The sequence below is a fragment of the Oratosquilla oratoria genome, chromosome 30 (assembly GCF_046742065.1).
Source record: "Oratosquilla oratoria isolate Oo_2021 chromosome 30, ASM4674206v1, whole genome shotgun sequence".
Classification (NCBI taxonomy): domain Eukaryota; kingdom Metazoa; phylum Arthropoda; class Malacostraca; order Stomatopoda; family Squillidae; genus Oratosquilla; species Oratosquilla oratoria.
The window spans coordinates 44,021,629-44,041,114 of NC_134806.1; the positions used below are offsets into that span (position 1 = coordinate 44,021,629).

Below are 19,486 nucleotides of genomic sequence, written 5' to 3' on the forward strand. Positions count from 1 at the left end.
TGATGCAGTCTCCAATCATGAACTCTGGCAGCGTGGCAGGAGGGCGGTAGGAGAAAATTCTGCTCTTCTGTGGGGAAGCAACAAGGCCACAGTTAGCAGAAGCTTGGGAGAGAGAAGTAAGAAAGAGTTGTAGGTGTGTTGGGGAGGTAGAGTGAATACATAGGTCATCTGCATAGCATGTAATTGTGACCTCAGGAATAGTGGGCAAAGACGTGAGGAGACGATGCATAAGTATATTAAAGAGAAATGGACTTAGTACCCCTCCTTGAGGAGTGCCGAGATGAAAATCCCGTGAGGAGCTGTAGGCACCGCTAAAGAAGACACGGGAGGTTCGGTTACTGAGGTAGCCCTTAATCCATCGTAGTAATTTACCCTTAATTCCAAAGTCAATTAATTGATCTAAAATAACGTCTCGGTTTGCTATATCAAATGCACTTTTTAGATCTATAAATGCCACAACACTGTCACGGGAGAGGCGAGAATATAAGTCGACGAGGCAGTGATGGGTGCTGCGTTGGGGTAGAAAGCCGAAGAGACGTGGAGAAAGGCGATCTTGTAGTTGGTACATCAGTCGGGTGAGCAAGATTCTTTCCATTACTTTGCAGAAGCAGGATGTAAGGGAGATGGGCCTGAAATTTGCTGTACCGGGCTTGGGTATGGGGATTATTGTACTCGTGGTCCAGGCATGTGGGATATATCCATCTCGTAGACACATATTGTAGAGGCGAAGGAGGGGGTTACCGGGTACACGGTGCAGTAATCGTAGCACATTGTAGGTAATGCCATCATCCCCAGGGGACGTGGCTTTACCTCTCAAGAGAGCACGTCGTAGTTCATCTTCAGTGATTGGTATATTTTCTTCATCATCCTCTTGCAGCAGAGCATGTACTAAGCGGAGTCCACGAGCAAAAGCACCGGAGGAGAGGGCATCCTGGACGGGGGTAGGTAGGTTGGCAGGGTTGGACTGGTTTGACCACGTGACGATGAGCTGTTCGGCAAATACGGTGGGGGAATGATGACGGGCAGTAGCAGGAGTCTTCTTAATTACCCTGCGAATAAGGTGCCACATGGAGGCTACACTAGTTTGGTGATTAATTCTGTCCGTGAATCTCTTCCACATTCTAGGAGGGTTGTCAAATCGTCTCTGGATTGCTGGTAACGATGAAGTAGTTCAGGAGATGGGTTAGTTTGGAACATGAGTCCAACGCGCTCCGCTTCTTTCTGTGCGTCCTGAAGTCGGGTGTCTAGGTACCACGAGTGAGGAGGGCGACGTTGGAGGTGGGGTCGTGATACGTAAAGCCTGTAAAAGTCGTGGGTGGCGGAGACAAGGCTATTGTATAACTGGTCGGGGGAGGAACAGTCTAAGGTAGGTAGTATGCAGGTCATGTATGAAATGTACGTCGGGCAGTATTTGGGGGGTATGGTGAGGCGTAGGCGTGTGATAGGGGGTGTAGGTATCGTAGGAAGAGAATAGTGGAAGAGAAGAGCAATATGGTCTGAGAATAATGCAGGTACTGAGGAGCACTGGATGCGGGATGATACCAAGCCAGAGGTGAGGACGTGGTCCAGGGTGCCTCCCCGGGAGTGTGTGGCGCCACCTGTGTCCCAGCGGGTCAGATGATGTTGTCGGATGAAGGATAGTAGGTGAACACCAGGGCGGTTAGTGGTGCCAGGACGATCTCCCAATGCAGGATGTCGAGCATTGAAATCCCCTGCGTATATTATACCTTTGATCGTAGGTGGTGGAAGAGTGGTTGGACGAAGACGTGCGGGAGCAGAGTAGATATTGCAGAGCTGTAGGATTCCGCCCCCAATTTCTATCTCGAAGAGTTGGAATGTTACGTCAGGGTCTGTAGAGGAGCGCAGAAGACGGTGTATCAGTGTATTGTGTATGTATGTTAGAAGACCGTTTCGTATCGTATGAATATAGGGGATATATCCGGGAAGGGAGGGTGCCTGTGGTGCAGTGTTGGGCCGGTTTGGAAACGCCTCCTGTAGAAAAATGACACAAGGGTGATGTGTCTGTACATATGCCTTCAATTGTGTGTACTTTTTGTGGTTGGTGATACCATTGATGTTCCATGAAAGGAGGTCTAGGTGAATGTTAGTTACGAACGTTGCGTTTGCTAGTAGGAGACCGGAGTGTGGAGGTGGATGGACGATTCGAGGAAGACTGGCTAGTACTGGGTTGTAACTTACAGAGTTTGTCGAGACGAGTTGCAATGGATTCCATTCTCTCGGCAAGCATGGAGATGGAGGAGACGAGGGTTTGTTGGGATTCCGCCAGTGTGGAGAGTCTGGTGGCAGTAGTAGTTTGGCCTGAGACAAGGCTGTCAATCCTGGTGTCAATGGAGGCGAAGCGGTCCTCGAGTGCTGCACATCGCGCCTGAAGGGCTGCAACGGCCTTACGGAGGGCAGCGTCTTGCTGAGGGGGGGTGGGAGCAGAGAGGACAGTCCGGGCGGGAGGAGGTGGTGGGGCTGAGGTGGGGCCATTGGTCTGGGTCTGGCGCCGAGTACAGCCGTGCCAGACGTTGACACCTGGCTGTAGACATCGGGGGCACTTCCATTGTGATGGGTTCGGCTGTGGTGGAGGTTCAGAGGTGGAAGTAGTCGCAGATGGGGGCGGGGGCAAACTTCGGACGGGACATTCTCTGGATTCATGGGCGGCGGCACACCAGGCACACTTAGGGGAGGCGGAGCAGTACCTGGATATGTGACCGATACCCCAACACCTGTAGCACCAGGGACGGTCGTCACGGAGTCTTTGGACTTGACACGGGGGGAGGAGAGGGAGGAAGTCAAAGGTAATGGTGTCGGGGGGTGTTTCGGGGAGGCTCCACACAATAACAATGCGGTTGATGGGGGTACCGTTCTGCATGAAGCGCCTGGCTGAGTGTACTCCTGGGAGCTGTAGGGCAAGCTTGTGATCCACGTCAACGGGATAGCGAGTGAGCAGGTATTGGGGGTACTTACGTGGTCTTTCGGGGGAGTCTTGAGGGAGAAGAGGCAGTGACATAAATTCATTTGTAGTAACTCGGTCCAGGATGTCTGTGCGTTGTCTTGATATGTAGATGAATCGAGAGGTGAGTGCAGCCATCTTAACCTCGGCCGTATCCCGTTGCAGGTGGAAAGTCTTGGTGATAGTTGACAGCCAGCGGAGTTTAACTTCTGTGGATGGGTTCCCGCTAAAGGACAACTTAATATACTTGTCTCGGGGAGCAAATGCTGGAAGGGCGGGTGAGGGTCGGGTGGGGGCAACGGGAGTAGCACTGTGATTAGGCAGGGTAGGGCGAATAGGAGCCTTATTACACTCACTTGAGGTTCCCTTGATCGTCTTGGCAGCAGGCGGTTGACATTCTCCTGCGGGGAAGGTAGAGGTGTCGTCGGCCCGCCGTTTGGTACTGGGGAGCGCTGTAGACTGGTGGGTATCATGCTGGGTGGTTGTTGGAGGGTGATGGGGAGTGGAGGTAGGACGAGGCAGGTCGGGCCAGTGGTTAACACTAATGTCGTCATCAGTGTCGGAAATCATTAAGTCCTGCTCTAAGCTGGACGCCGCTTCCGACCCCGAGTATTCCATCGAGGAAGGGAGGGCCTTGATAAGAAGGTAGGCTGATTTACTAGCGCGCAGTAGTTTGTAGCACTGTAACACAACTTGAGACAGCCGGTACGAGTCGTTAACGACGAGCACTGGATTCAAGTAGTTGACGGCGATAGTTTCGCACCTTCAGGTGTAGGTCCGTTCTCGACGAGAGCCAAGCACGGAATGTCTTGATCTTTTAATTCAATTTATCTCCTTATCTCCATCTATTAATTCAATTTATCTCTTTATCTCTTTATCTATTAATTCAATTTACCTCTTTATCTCTTAAGCAATTTATCTATTAATTCAATTTATCTCTTTATCTGTTAATTGAGTTTATCTCTTTATCTGTTAATTGAGTTTATCTCTTTATCTCTTTATTAATTCAATTTATTACTATCTCTTTATCTATTAATTCAATTTATCTCTATTAATTCAATATATCTCTTTATCTCTTTATCTATTAATTCAATCTATCTCTTTGTCTCTTTATCTATTAATTCAATTGATCTCTTTATCGCTTTATCTATTAATTCAATTTATCTTTATCTCTTTATCTCTTCATCTATTAATTCAATTTATCTTTATCTCTTTATCTCTATCTATTCATTCAATTCATCTCTATCTCTTTATCTATTCATTCAATTAATCTCTATCTCTTTATCTATTAATTCAATTCATCTCTATCTCTCTATCTCTCTATATCTCTATATCTTTATTTCTTTATATATATATATATATATATATATATATATATATATATATATCTTTATCTCTACTTCTTTATCTCTTTATCTATTAATTCAATCTATCTCTTTATCATCTCTTTATCTCTTTATCTCGATTAATTGAATTTCTCTTTATCTATTCGTTTAATTTATCTCTATCTCTTTATCTATTAAATTTATCTGTTTATCTATTAATTCAATTTATCTATATCTCTTTATCTATTAATTCAATTTATCCCTCTATCTCTTTATTAATTCAATTTAACTCTATCTCTTTATCTTTTAATTCAATTTATCTATCTCTTTATCTATTAATTCAATTTATCTATCCCTTTATCTATTAATTCAATTGATCTATCTCTTTATCTATTAACTCAATTGATCTCTTTATCTATTAATTCAATTTATCTCTATCTCTTTATCTATTAATTCAATTTATCTATCTCTATATCTCTATCTCTTTATTAATTCAATCTCTATCTCTTCATCTATCAATTCAATTTCTCTATCTCTATCTATTCTATTTATCTCTCTATTAATTCAATATATCTCTATCTCTTTATCTCTATCTCTTTATCTATTATTTCAATTTTTATCTCTCTATCTCTCTCTATCCCTCCCTATCTCTCCCTCTCTAGCCCTCTCTATCTATTTATTGATAAATTTATCTATTTACCTATTTATTTGGTTTTTTATTTATACATTCATTCATTATTTGTTTATTGATTTATCTATGTATTTAATTTTGTTTTTTACAGCAGCAGTCTCGAGCGAAACAAGTTCTTCCCTGACCAATCACGGTCAGTCACCTTTGAACGACTCTTCGTGGGCCAGAGAGGTCAGCGATTGACCTGGAAGCAAAGAGGCTTCTTTCTTCTGAGGTCACAGCGGTGACTATGACAGTGTCGTATGTCGTGCACTCTGTGTCACATATTTTGAGACTTGGAAGCTACACAAACGCTTTTGACTGCAGAAGTTCAACTCGTGGCGCAGTGGTTAAAGTTCTCGCCTGGCACTACGGCTGTCCGGGTTCGAATCCCTCCCAGGGCTGAAATAATTTCAGTATCGCTGTGCTACAGGTTGTTACTCCAACTGTCGTGGGCGGGGTGTTGGGTGTGTGTGTGTGCGTGTAAGGTCACAGCATTACCCGTAGATCGGTCCTACGAGCTCTGAGCTCTCATCCGGGAGGGTAATAACTGTCGATCACGAGTCCAACACGTGATCCAAGACCATGGTGAATCACATGGCAGCAGCCGGGTCAAGTATAAGCAACCCTTGTAATGAGTTGAAGCAATTGTACATAAACCCGTTGTACGTTGTCCAATCGTAGTCAAGGATATTAGAATGACCTCTGAGTATCCTCCACCAGGTTTGCTGAGCACTGTGTATTCCCTTTGTGATTGATGGACGTATCTATCGAGTGAATTGATTGGGTTGCAAGGGTTCAAAGTGGGGTCTCATGATATGATTATCTCTAGACTTAAAATCTGATAGGGTGACGACGAGATGATTGTGTAAAATGCCATGACTGTACTCTCAGTCTGGGCCCTCTATTTGCTTCGCTCTTTTCGTACGAGAAATTAGGATGGAATTAATTATTCATATTTTGCCATATATCTTTATGATGTTGGTATTAATATAGAATTTGTCTTTGCACATGGTTTGATTTTTATATAAAAGAAAATGTGAATATTTTTCCTTCGCTTTTTGATATCTTTGATGATGTGACTGATCTCCTTTGTCCAAACTGTACCTTCCTGTAAGGCATCTTTTTTTGAGTTCTTCGTCGGAATTCTGAGCAATTTTGGCATGAGCGCTCTAATTCCTTTGCCGTAAAATTCCAGCTGTGACTCTCTGTTTTACGTGTACAGTAAGGAGGAACATTTTTGGATTTTTCCCATCTTACGGCATGCAGTCGATTTCAACAACTTGAGAGGTAAGAAATGAATGTTAATCTGAAACCTAACCTCACCTGACCTAACCTAACCTAACCTAACCTGACCTGACCTGACCTAACCTAACCTGACCTAACCTAACTTAAAAATTCTGCATGACGTAAAATGAAAAAAAAAAAAAAAATTACCCAACCAGAGTTTTTCATGATATAAAATCTAAATCATTCGTCAGACTTTTTTTGGTCTATTCAAGAAAATTATCTGACTGTAAGCGAAATAGGAAAATGTATGACGTACTCGATAGAAAAAAATCGTATTGACGTTGTGAAAATTGTAGAATGGGTCAGAACTTTTGCTTGGAGCTGTACGTCATTGCCCAATTTGAGACTATCTTTGTTTTCTTCCTCGAAGTACTTCTTGAGTCCTTGGTCGCCTATTCTTTTACTTTCCATTTCTAATACAGATGTCTTGTCTGCGTACGTAGTCAAACGTTGTTGAGGCGCTATCACACTGGGCTATGTTTCCTTCGACTATTGAAGTAGATTTGCATCCCGCAGTTTTCGGGAAGGGAGTTGACAAACTGGAAGAAAATCATTTTCCTCCAGCATAATATCAAATGATATTCTATGTGAATTATTGAAAAAAAAAAAAAGTTTCTCCACAGTGATTTGACGGCGGAAAAAGTTGTGGAGGTGGGCGGTGCTGGTGATTAATCTATACAATCGTTTGAGGATCATCGTTGAACCACGAACGATCATCGTTGAGCGATAATCGCACCGAGGAAAACATACCGTGACCCCGGTCGGTTAATCGCTCTGTGCCGCCCGGTAGCCCAGTGGTTACCGCGTCGAACTCACGAGCGGGTGGTCGTGAGTTGGATTCCCGGGAACCACTGCAGCCTATGTTGCGTTGGTTCTCGACAGCCCTGACCAGGCTCAATCTTCCAGGGGTTTCTCACTTCCCACGGCGTGGGATTGAGATAGTGGGTGAGTGGTCACCAAGGAATTTTATTCAGCTGAGGGGAACCTCGCTGTCCCAAGGAGGAATTTAATCCCTTTTTTTGGGCTAAAAAATGAACTGCACTTTGGACTTTGCACGTGCTCAATTTTGGGCTTAAAAGAAAAGTACCATTTTGGGCAAAAATGTCAATTTTGTCTATTTTTTTCTAATTTTCTTTTGTATATAGTTTTCTTGTTTTTATTTTTCTTATTTGTTGGGCTAGAAAATAAAAATGTACTTTGGGCTTAAGAGAAAGGTGCCATTTTGGGCGAAAAATGTCAATTTTGCCTATTCCTCTAATTGTCTTTTTATATAATTTTCTTATATAAATCTGATTTCTTTTTCTTTTTTCTTTTTTCTTTTATTCATTTATTTTCTTTTTTTTCGATGGGCCTCGATTGAATGTTGTGGGCTTCATTCAACTCCTCCAGGTATGGACGTCGCTTCTGGTCCGGAACCATGCAGGAGGCGTTCTCCACTGTCGTGAGGGTGGGCTTGCCCTCCACGTCTCGACGTCACTCCTGGTCCGGAACCAGGCCGGAGGTGTCCGCCATTGCGGGGCGATTGGGCTCGGCCTCCGGTTCGGGCGGCTCCCTCCCGAGTCCCGAGTCGCCCTCGGGGAGAGCCTCCAGGGGCTTGTATCTTCCTGGAGCCTGGAGGAGGAGGAGATGGCTGGCTCCTCGCATACCGAAGAAGAAGAAGAGACATCGTCGTCATCTTCTTCTTCTTCGTCGTCGTGCATCCAGCAAGGGAACCTCCATCCTTCGGAGGATTCTCGCTTGCTGATGCAAAACACACAATGGGCTGGGTTGATGCTGAGGAGGTAGTCTTCCATAAGGACCTCTTGAATGGTCCCTGGGCTTCTGGCGTCCTTTGTTGATTCCATCCTAGGGCTTGGGCTCGTAGCTGGAGCTGGTTCCTCCCGGCGGGCGATCTTCGAAGGTAGTCTCCGCCACGCCGGGGTATGAGGCCTTATGCAGGCTCTCCTCCAGGAAAGGGCGCCGTCGTTGAACATAATTCCCTCCACAATTCAGGACTTCCACGGAAACGAGGCTCAGCACGTGTGACTCCGCTTGTCGCATCTCCGTTTGCTGCCGATGCTCGTGGTCAGTCGCGGTCATTAATTATCATCCTTATCTTTATCATCATTATCATTATCATCATTATCATCATTATCATCATTATCATCATTATCATCATTATCATCATTATCATCATTATCACCATTATCACCATTATCATTATTATTATCATTATCATCATGATTATCACCATTATCACCATTATCATCATTATCATCAACATTACCAGCAACATTATCATTATTATCATTATCATCATTATCATAATTACCATCATTATCATCATCATCGTAATCATTATCATCATTATCACCATTATCATTTTCATCATTATCATCATCATTATCATTATCATCATTATCATCATTATCATCATTATCATTATCATCATTATCATCATCAACATAATCATTATCATTATTATAATTTTCATCATTATCATCATTAATATCATCCTTATGATCATTATCATTATCATTGTTATAATTGTCATTATTATAATTCGCATTATTATTATTATCGTGATCATTATTGTCGTTATTACTATCGTTATTATTATCGTTGTTATTATTATCGTTGTTATTATTATCGTTGTTATTATTATCGTTATTATTATTGTCGTTATTATTATCGTTGTTATTATTACCGTTGTTATTATTATCGTTGTTATTATTATCGTTGTTATTATTAGCGTTGTTATTATCGTTGTTGTTATTTTCGTTGTAATCAATACCGTTGTTATTATCGTTGTTATTATTATCGTTGTTATTATCGTTGTTATTATTATTGTTGTTATTATTATTATGATTGTCGTTAATATTATTGCTGTTATTATCATTGTTGTTATTACTATTGTTGTTATTATTGTTGTTATTATTATTGTTGTTATTACTATTGTTGTTATTATTATTGTTGTTATTATTATTGTTGTTATTATTATTGTTGTTATTATTATTGTTGTTATTATTATTGTTATTATTGTTGTTATTATTATTGTTGTTATTATTGTTGTTGTTATTATTATTGTTATTATTGTTGTTATTATTATTGTTGTTATTATTATCGTAGTGGATATTCCAATAAAACATACATGTCACACGAATGGACATGTCCTCCATCATAATGGACCCTGCCCATTGTCTAAAAAATCTTGTCTGGACACTTAAAAGACATACAGACATCTTTTAGTTATAAAGTATAAGTTTGACTTCAATCGTAGGAAAAATGATGGAAACTATCATCAGAGATGCTATCGAACATCATGTAGAAAGTAACCGTTTGATAAATGATAGCCAGCATGGTTTCAGATGGAAACGTTCTTGCGTGACTAACTTACTCGAATTCTACAACACAGTTATCTCGAATTATGACAAAAGAAACAATATAGATTTAATATATCTAGACTTTGCCCAAGCTTTTGATACCGTCCCACACGTAAGACCACTTACTAAATTAGCTTCGCACGGAATAAGTGGTAGCCTATTAAGTTGGACTAGTAATTGGTTGAATGATCGAAAACAGAGAGTTGTTTTAAATGGAAAAACTTTTAGATGGAAAAATGTTACAAGTGGAGTTCCTCAGGATTCCGTTCTTGGGCCACTTCTATTCATAGTATATATAAATGATATAGACCATGGACTAAAATATACTGTTTCCAAATTTGCTGATGATACAAAACTGTGCGGAATGGCAAATGATCACTTAAACCAATTAGATATTCAAGAAGATTTAGATAAATTACAGCAATAGTCTGAAAAGTGGTTAATGAAATGTAACACAAGTAAATGCAAGGTAATGCACATAGGTAAAAATAACAGTAAGTACGATTACAAGTTATTTGGAAATTCGTTAACAAAAGTGAATCATGAAAAAGATCTCGGGGGTAATTATCAGTAACAATCTCAAATCATCCAAGCAGTGTATTTCAGCCTCTGAGAAAGCAAATAAGATTCTAGGACTGATTGCGCGATCTTTTGACTTCAAAAGTCCATCACTCATTAACAAGCTATATAAATCGTTAGTTCGTCCACATTTGGAATATGCTGTTTCCGTATGGTCACCGAATCTCATTAAAGCCATTGGTAGATTGGAAAAAGTACAACGGCGAGCCACAAAACTGATTCCAAATATCAAAAATAAATCATACGAAAATCGACTAAAACATATGAATCTGTTTTCCCTAAAAAAGTGTAGACTCAGAGGTAACTTGATACAGGTCTTTAAAATTCTAAAGGGAATTGACAACATCAAAAGTGACCAAATTTTCACATTGAATGAGAATCAGACAAGAAACAATGGTCTCAAACTGTCCGGAAATAGATTCAATTTGGAAGTGGGTAGAAACAACTTTGCCAACCGTGTAGTTAATGAATGGAATAAACTTCCTGCAGATGTAGTGCAATGTAGTTCAGTTCGAAGCTTTAAGAATCATTTAGATAAACACCCAAGGAAGATGCGGTAATTACTATAATTTATTTTGTATTATTTGTTTTTGTTTTGTTATCATTTGTCTGTTTGATTCTCATTTAATATTAGTTATATGTCAATTCATTATTATTTACTATTTACCTGTTCGTTTATTATTTAACTATACCTATGCATTTATTTATGTATTTGATTTGTTATTTACATTATTATAGTTTTTATTTATTGATTTATTATTATGATTTTTGTTCGCATCCGACCTAGATATGGACCAAAAGGTCTCCTGTCGGCATGCTCCGCCTTTGTAATCCTTTGTAGCACCAACGAAACATATCCTGATTAACCCTGTCGGTGAACCAGCCACCAGTCAACTTTATTCGGCTTGGGAGAAAAACTGCACAAAACGGGAAGGAGGAGGAGGAGGAGGAGGAGGAGGAACAGAGGGAAAGAGGAAGAAGGAGTGTGTGTGTGTTTAATTGGGAGAGAGGCTCCCACGGGCTTTGGTTGTGAGCCCGTTTGGTGGGTGATTGTACATACGAGTGTGTGTGGGCCCAGCCACACACACTCATACATTCACAAGATGTGCACACGCATAAGAATGCGCATGCACATCTCCGTGAATGCACCCTTCTCGATATAGCTGAATTAGATGGTAAGTGGTGACATCTTCGTAATTATAAAGTAAGAAAAAGTGTAGTGGTGGTGATACAATGTATGAGTGTGTGTGACCTTGGCCACACACACTCATACATACATTGGATGTGCATACGCATGCAATATGCGTATGCACATCACCATGAATACACCCTTCCTGACAATGAGCATATATATTGAAATAAATGGGGGGGGTGATTCAATGTATGAGCGTGTGTGTCCTTGGTCACACACACTCATACATACATTAGATGTGCACACGCATGCAATATACGTATGCACATCGCTATGAATTCACCCTTCCGAACAGAGACATGTATATATAATAATTACAGGGGGGGCTGACACTCCACCAGCCGACGCAGTTCGTAATCGCTAAGGTGGCGGCATAGGCGACGCACAAGACCCTCAGATGTTGTCGGAGGCCCTCTCCTCAGAAAAGCAGTTGCGGGGCAATGCTTGAGGTAGTGGTTCAGGGTGGCTTCGGGGTGGCGGCAGTGACTGCATCTTCTTTCCTCAGGAGTGGAGTTGGTCTTTATTTCCCAGAAACAACGGTCCTCCAGTCGCAGACGGAAGAGCAGAGTTTCCAATTTTCTTGGTGTGGAGCGAGGAAGTACAAGGGGCTCATAGTCTGTGACTGCCCTGTACCACCTCGCCCTCTCTGACACCTCTGCCTCCAGTCTGTGCTGAAGGAACCGTTGTACCTGATTCAGAGCCCTGGTGCGTAGGCGCAACTGATTTCTGCTGAGAGGGACGACAACATCGATTTCGGGTCTTTTGCGCGCCGCTTCAGCCGCGGCGTCGGCTAGCTCATTTCCTGGGACGCCTACGTGGCTTGGCACCCAGTTGAGCGTAACACTCCTGCCTTGCTGATGCAGCTTCAGCAGGAGTGCTAGGATGGAGGTCAGTAGGCGTACATTGTCGCTGGGCTGTATCGATTCTAAACTGCCTAGCAAGGACTGTGAATCCGTGTGGATCACCACAGGACCAGCTCGAGATATTAGAGCATGCTCTAACGCTCCTTGGACCGCTATGGCCTCAGCTTGGAGAGTGGACGCATGATCAGATACTCTCCTGCCGTAGGTCAAACCATCCGTCACAAAAGCAGATCCCGCACTGCGAGGCCTGTTGGGGTCTACGGAGCCATCCGTGTAATAGACCGCCGTTCCAGGTCTCGACAGTGCGCGCACGCCTTGTAGGGCCTGCGCTCGTACTCTCTCCTGGTCACATAACTTCTTCTTATTGGGAAGCTTTGTGACAACGAAAGTTGCAGGTATCGACAGCCATGGTGGTGGGGGCTCGAACTCTGGATGTGGAGAGTCCCTACTTTTCTCAAGGAGAGTGCTGGTGAGCTTGAAGGAGTCCAGGATCCCTGCCGCCTGTGCCAGCCAGGTATCGGAATGGATAAAAGTACCCAACCGTCCCAGAGCTGTCACAAGGCTCTGACTCAGCTCAGTTATCCTGGGGCTCTGGACCAACTTGGCAAGAAAGTCAACCTCCAGCCTTCTGACCCGTGATGTTAATGAAGGCAACGAAGCCTCCATTCGGAGGTTAACGATCTTAGTCCAAGGTTGAGCTCCTAGGATAATCCTTGCTGCGGCATTTTGGCAAGTCTCCAGGTCTTCAAGCTTGGCAGTCGCCACATTTATGAGAGCTGGGGCAGCGTAGTCCACCAGACTGCGGACTGCGTGCACATAGAATGTGCGAAGGACCCGATGCGTGGCACCGAGTGCCTTCCCCGTCATTGCTCTCATAACTGTGGTTCTTGCCTTCAGTCTCTCCTTGAGATAGGTAAGTTCCCTCTGAAAGGTGAGCCTCTCATCAATCCAGACCCCCAGGTACTGATACTGGTGAACCCAGTCCAGCCTAAGGTCCTGGATGGTGAGGTGCTTCCCCTCTATCCTGAGTCTTAGTGCCATAGCTTTCGACTTTGTAGGGGAGATCTTTAACCCCAACCTGCTACATTCCGTCGCCACAGTGCTTAAACAGCGTTGGGCCCTGTTGAAGCACTGCCGTTTCCCAGTAATTAAGAGCGCAATGTCATCTGCATAGCAGATGACCTTGCACCCCTGTGGTAGAGGTAGTTCCAGAATGTTGGAGACGAGCACATTGAACAGAGTGGGGCTGAGAACCCCCCCCCTGTGGAGTGCCATTCTCCAACATTCTGGCCTCTGATATGTGACCTTGAAAGCGTACTTTCGCAGACCGGTGACTGAGATAGTCAGCAATCCAAGAAAGCAGCTTGCCTTTTACGCCCTTGCGAGCAAGGGTGTCTAATATCACAAGTGGACTGGCCAGCTCAAACGCCTTTTCCAAATCCAAAAAGACCACAATGGACGGTGTTCCACTGACAGCATTGAGGAGTGTTGCTATACTGTTTCCTGTGCCAGTGCCCTTGCAGTAAGCATGGATATGCTCATGCAATGGGCCCAGTTTCCACAGAAGCCTGTTTAGCACCATCCTCTCCGCTGTCTTTCCCATGCAGCTTGTCAGGCTGATGGGGCGGTAAGCACTTGGTTCCTTTGGCTTTGGAATTGGCGTTATGATTGCCGTCTTCCAGGCTGTTGGTAGCTTGCCAGTCCTCCAAGACGCGTTTATCACCCTTAGAAGTGCCTCGTCACCCGCTGGTCCAAGGTGGGCCAGCATGGAGTAGGTGATGAGGTCCTCTCCAGGTGCCGTGTCTGAGCTGGTCTTGTGCGTGACCCGTAGCTCCTGAAGCGTAAAGCTAGCGTCAGTATCATCCGTTCGACTCACCATGTCCTCAACACCATGGCGCCTCACTCCTTGGAGGTCCTGCAATGTGTCTTGAACACACTGCGGGAGTGAGGTGCTGCTGGAGCGAGAGACAAACTCCTGCACCAGCCGCTTCGCCTCAGCATCAGGGGCATGATGAGTGCGTCGTGGTTGAGTCCTGCCAGTAGCCCTACGGAGCTTAGACCACAGCTCTGCTAGGGAGGTGTGAGCAGTAAAGCCCTCACACCATTCAAGAAATTTAGCTCTTCTGGCATCTGCAGCTATGACGTGAGCGTCATGTACTGCAGCGCGCAAGTTGGCCAAGTTAGTCTGAGTTCGGCGCCGTCGGAAAACACGCCTAAGCATGTTCACCCGATGGTTGGCCTCTCTCACCTCGGGGGTATAATACCAGCTGTTCTTATGTTCTCTGGGGGACTGGCGAGTCTTTGGGATGGCTCTGTTGGCAGCCACCTGAATGGCTGCAGAAAAGTCAGCTTCCAACGTTTCCACGTCCTGTGGTGGAACGTAGGACGCTGCCCATTCTTCAACAGACTTCTCAAACACTGTCCAGTTTGCCGAAGCTGTCTTCCACCTGGGAACAGGTAATACAGCTGGTATGGGTGGTGAATCCCGTATGTGCACAGAGACACCAAAGTGATCGCTAGTGACAATAGGATGCACCTCCCAGGTTACCCTAGGGAGGAGAGTGGCCGTCGCCAAGGTCAGATCAAGTCGTCCACCTTGCACGTGCGTCGGATTTCCATCATTCAACAACGCAATGTCAGGGCATTCGTCTAATACTGAGTTTAAGTGGCGCCCAGCGACATTGGGCCCTTGGGACGACATTAAAATTTCATGGTGGGCGTTGAAGTCCCCTCCTATGATGAGGAGCCTGTCCGCAGCAAGAGTACACACTTCTCCAAGGTCCAGTTCAGCTCTCAGGCCCCTGTATATGTTGTAGATAGTGTACGTTTCATGGGCCCGATGGAGTCGAACCGCAAGAACTTCTACACCATCCCCACATGATACAGGGTCCGTGATTTCACTGCAGGGGATGGATGATTTGACTAAGATCATGCACCCTCTAGCAGTGAGTGAACGAGGGAGGGAAAAGATGCGATATCCCGGAAATCGCACCTCGTCGCTCACCAATGTCTCTTGGAGAAGCATGATATCGTAATCATGCTCTTGCGCAAGCGCAAGGAGATACGAACTTTTACTGCGGAACCCGTTAAGGTTCCACTGTAGCAACCTCAAGTGATTATTGAACAGGGCGATGTTCTTCCCTGTCAGTTTCCATGGCGGTCTCATCTTGCTCTCCCCGGTTAGAGGACAAGATGGGTTGCGACTTTGAAACAGTGGGTGCCTTTTCTTCCTCATCAGAAGAGGAGTCTTCAAGCCTCAATGCAATTTGACGTTGGGGCCTAGCAGAAGACACTCTCCTGGTCTTAGATGTAGTGGGCGTGTCTTTCCCAATGGTGAAGGCGGGTGTGTCAGGCTTGGGGGAGGTGGAAGGGGAGGAGGAGGAGGAGGAGGAGGAGGTTGAGGAAGAGGAAGAAGTGGTGGAAGCGGCTGGGGTGGAGGCCGGGGAGGAGGAGGTAGAGGGGGAGGGAGTCCTCTCCTTTCGCCTTGGATTCCTCTTCTCTTTAAGGAGCTTGAGCACATTCTTTACGGACCTGTTCACCAGCTCCAGCATCTTGCTGGTGTCATCATCGCCATAAGTCGAGGCGACAGCAGCAACAACGCCAGTCACTATCAGCTCGATGTCATCCTCTTTGAGGGGGATGACATCGGACGGATATTCAGGTGGAGAGGACCGTCGGTCCTGTGCTCGTGGGGTTGGTACGGGGGGTGTGGGTTTGGCTTTGGATTTAGGGTTGGGATTAGAGGCAGGTGTGGATTTGGAGATGGGTGCAGGTTTGGAGGTGGGAGCGGCCTTTTTGGGAGCTGGTTGTGTCTGTGTGGGAGCTGTCTTCAATGTTGGGAAGTGCGCCTGATTGTTCAAATCAGGAGCACTGTGTGTAGGTGGTGGTGGTGCAGTGGCAGGAGACTGTTTCCTGCTGCCCCATACAAATGTTCCTGGGGGGGCAGGTATGAAGTCCTGCTGTTTCTCTGTCCTCTCCTTTGAGGCAATGGCCTGCATCTGACGCACTGCGCACCCGGTATTCCAGGCGTGGTGCTTCTTCCCACAGTTCGGACACTTTGGAACAGTCTCAGTGCCAGCTTTGAACTTGTCGAGACAAGTCTCCGTGGCATGAGGCATGCTACAAATTCCGCACCTGTGCTGCTTAGCAGAGCACCTCGCCTGGTGATGACCGTAGCGCTGACATTTAAAACAACGGAGAGGATCAGGAATGTACGTTCGTACATCATGCCTGCCAAACCAACCCAGGTCAATGGTATCAAACGGTTCGCCTTTAATGGTTATAAGGACCTGGCGTGTCGGCGTCTTGTCCCACCGGCGCATTCTCCTGGCCGCGATTACCCGTGGGTGTTCCTCAATGATATCGGTAGTCCAACAGGTGTCGAAATCGTGTACCACGAGACGATGCTTCCGGTCTTCAGGGTTTAAACGCTCCAAGTTCACCGGCTTACCATTGAGCGTCTTGGTCCTGTCCAACTCCTCGACGACGTCGTAGCTGCTCGGTAGCAGAAGCACGCTACCATCGCCGAGGGGTCGAAGGGACAAGAGCTGACCGTGGAGAGGGCCCTTCTCTAGTGCTCTCACCACTTCAAACGCCGTGTCGTATCCTGCCGAGGGTACGACCTTGAACGTGGGGAGCCTGCCACCCTTAGCATTAGCTGGGGCCATCACCGCGGCAGCTTCGCTACTCAATGGAGCCGGCGAACTCGGAGCGCAGCGACGCTTCTTGGACACGCAGGTCCATGACTCAGTGTCCGCCATGTCAGAGCGAGATTCCTCGGTGAAGGGGGAATTGACTCGGGTAACAGTACGTTTTCGCAAAATATTGGCAGCACAACAAACAGAGCTAGAGACTAGGGTATTTGTGGCTGTGAACGAAGAGATCGATGAGATAAAGCGCAGCGAGGACGTCCTATCCATACGGAATCGCAGAAGAGAGTGGCCCGAGGGGACGGACACGATGGACGGAGGATGGGGGAAGGAAGAGGTATTGAGGGGGAGGAGATTTTACCAAAGTGCGCGTTTCATCAACAGTTTAAAATTTAGACCCATAATAAAAGCATGGTGATGGTCTCTCCATCAATTCTTGCATCATCTGTCTCTCCCAAACGGACTGTGTGATTATGTAATTTGTGTGTTCTGACTTTTTCTACATTATTTTCTACTGGATATGTTAAATAGCATTTATATTGTGACATTAAATATAAAGATGTTTTCCAGTGTCCTTCAAAATGAGACTCAACCTAACCTTAGGTAGAAAATGTTTACCGCCTTACTTTTTCGTTAATCTCTACCGTCGTTAACATTAATTTGTGGTACTTATATGTATATGTGGTTGAAAATACTCAGAATGATAAGAGCTAACCGATTATATAGGTAAGAACTGCTGCTGTGAGACAGGCAGACATCTTTATAGATACCTTATTTTCATTCATGATGATTCATATTTTGCCTGGAGTCTATACAATACAAAATAATTCAGTAAAGTTCAAGAAATACGTAAATCACATGAAATTTACTTTGTTTGATAGCTCCTGGCCTAATACTAATGCAAAAAAGAAAGAAATAGGTGAATATTAATGAGAGAGAATGAAACTCAACAAACAGCTCTCTAAAACACATCATGTCATAAGCAAAACTGCAATCCAGAGAAAACTAAGAATAGTTGAAGAAAATATAATGCAATCACACACGGACCAGAGTATGAGAGGAAAACCAGGCAGTAAATAAGATTAAGTATAACCCCAAACACTTTTTCAGCTACTGCAAGATACTCCAAAACAGACACAAACTGGCCCACTAAAAAATGCCACAGGGATGATAGAATCAGACCCTGCACCAACCTGTGACCTGTTATTGCAACAATATAACAGTGTCTTTATCTCCCCATGTCAGCATAAAATTGTACAAAACCCAGGAGAATTCTTTGCAGAGAATCCTGAACAGCTGCAAATCACTGACATGGACATCACAGCTGAAGACATAGTCTGCATTAAAAGAACTGAGACCAAATAGAGTACCAACCATGCTACTCCTAAACTGTAGAAACACCCTGGCAGAACCGCTGCTTGGACTATGGAAAAAGTCCCTAGACACAGGAATAACCCCGGAGCTCCTCAAAACTGGCACTGTGTCCCCAATATACAAGGGCGGTGACAGATGCATCCCTAAAAATGATAGACCAGTTGCTCTAACATCACACCTCATCAAGATCTTTGAAAAAGAGTGTTCGCAACAAAATAGTGAAGTGCATGGAGGACAACCAACTATTCAATAACAACCAGCACGGCTTCAGAAAAGGAAGATCCTGCTTATCAAAGCTCCTAGCTCATCATGATTGGGTCCTACACAACCTAGCTGAGGAGAAGAACGTAGATGTAATGTTCCTTGATTTTGGAAAGGCCTTTGATCAAGTGGACCATGGACCTCGGCATCACAGGGAAACTGGGCGTGTGAATCTATGCATTTCTCACAGGGCGCCTACAGACAGTCTCGGTAGGAGGGTCCCAATCACAAAAAGCATAGGTAATTAGTGATGTACCCCAAGGCTCTGTATTGGGCCCACTCCTATTCCTGATCTACATGGAAGACATAAATGAGGGATTAAATGGCTCTAGCCTCTCCTCATTTGCCGACGACACCAGTTTGAGCCTACCAATCACCAGTATTGAAGATGTACCTAACCTCCAGAGAGATCTAGATACTGTATATACCTGGGGCTCAAGAAATAACATGGTTTTCAACGAAGAAAAGTTTGAAATACTGCGGCATGGCCAACATCAAGAAATAAAAACTGAAACAAACCTACTCAAAGAAGGGGGCCATGAAATTAGCGCACGGCAGACCGCTAAATGCCTGGGGGCACATCTGGGAGAAGACTGCACCTTTCACTACCACATAGACGAAACTGTGAGAAGAGCCAGAGGGATGGCAGGCTGGGTACTCACAACCTTCTATACCAGGGAACCCAAAATAATGTTGACCCTTTGGAACACCATGATACAGCCACTCTTAGACTACTGCATGTAGCCAGCTGTGGTCCCCCCACAAAAGAGGTGAAATTCAGCAATTAGAAGCTGCCCAACGCTCTTATACCAGGCAAATCAGGGCAATGAGGGATTTAAGCTACTGGGGACGTCTCAAAAAGTTGGGGCTCTACTCTCAACAAAGAAGAAGAGAACGGTAACGTGCAACCTATGTATGGAAAATAATTGAAGGAAAGGTACCTAACCCAGCACCCCATTCAC

General features: G+C 44.8%; 1 protein-coding gene across 1 annotated transcript; it reads left to right on the forward strand.

The window, feature by feature from the left end:
* Nucleotides 1–18,821: 18,821 nt before the first annotated feature.
* On the forward strand, nt 18,822–19,268 carry LOC143041304 (uncharacterized). Its single transcript, XM_076213128.1, has one exon. The coding sequence runs from the start codon at nt 18,822–18,824 to the stop codon at nt 19,266–19,268; it is 447 nt and encodes a 148-aa protein (XP_076069243.1).
* The last annotated feature ends 218 nt before the right edge of the window (nt 19,269–19,486 follow it).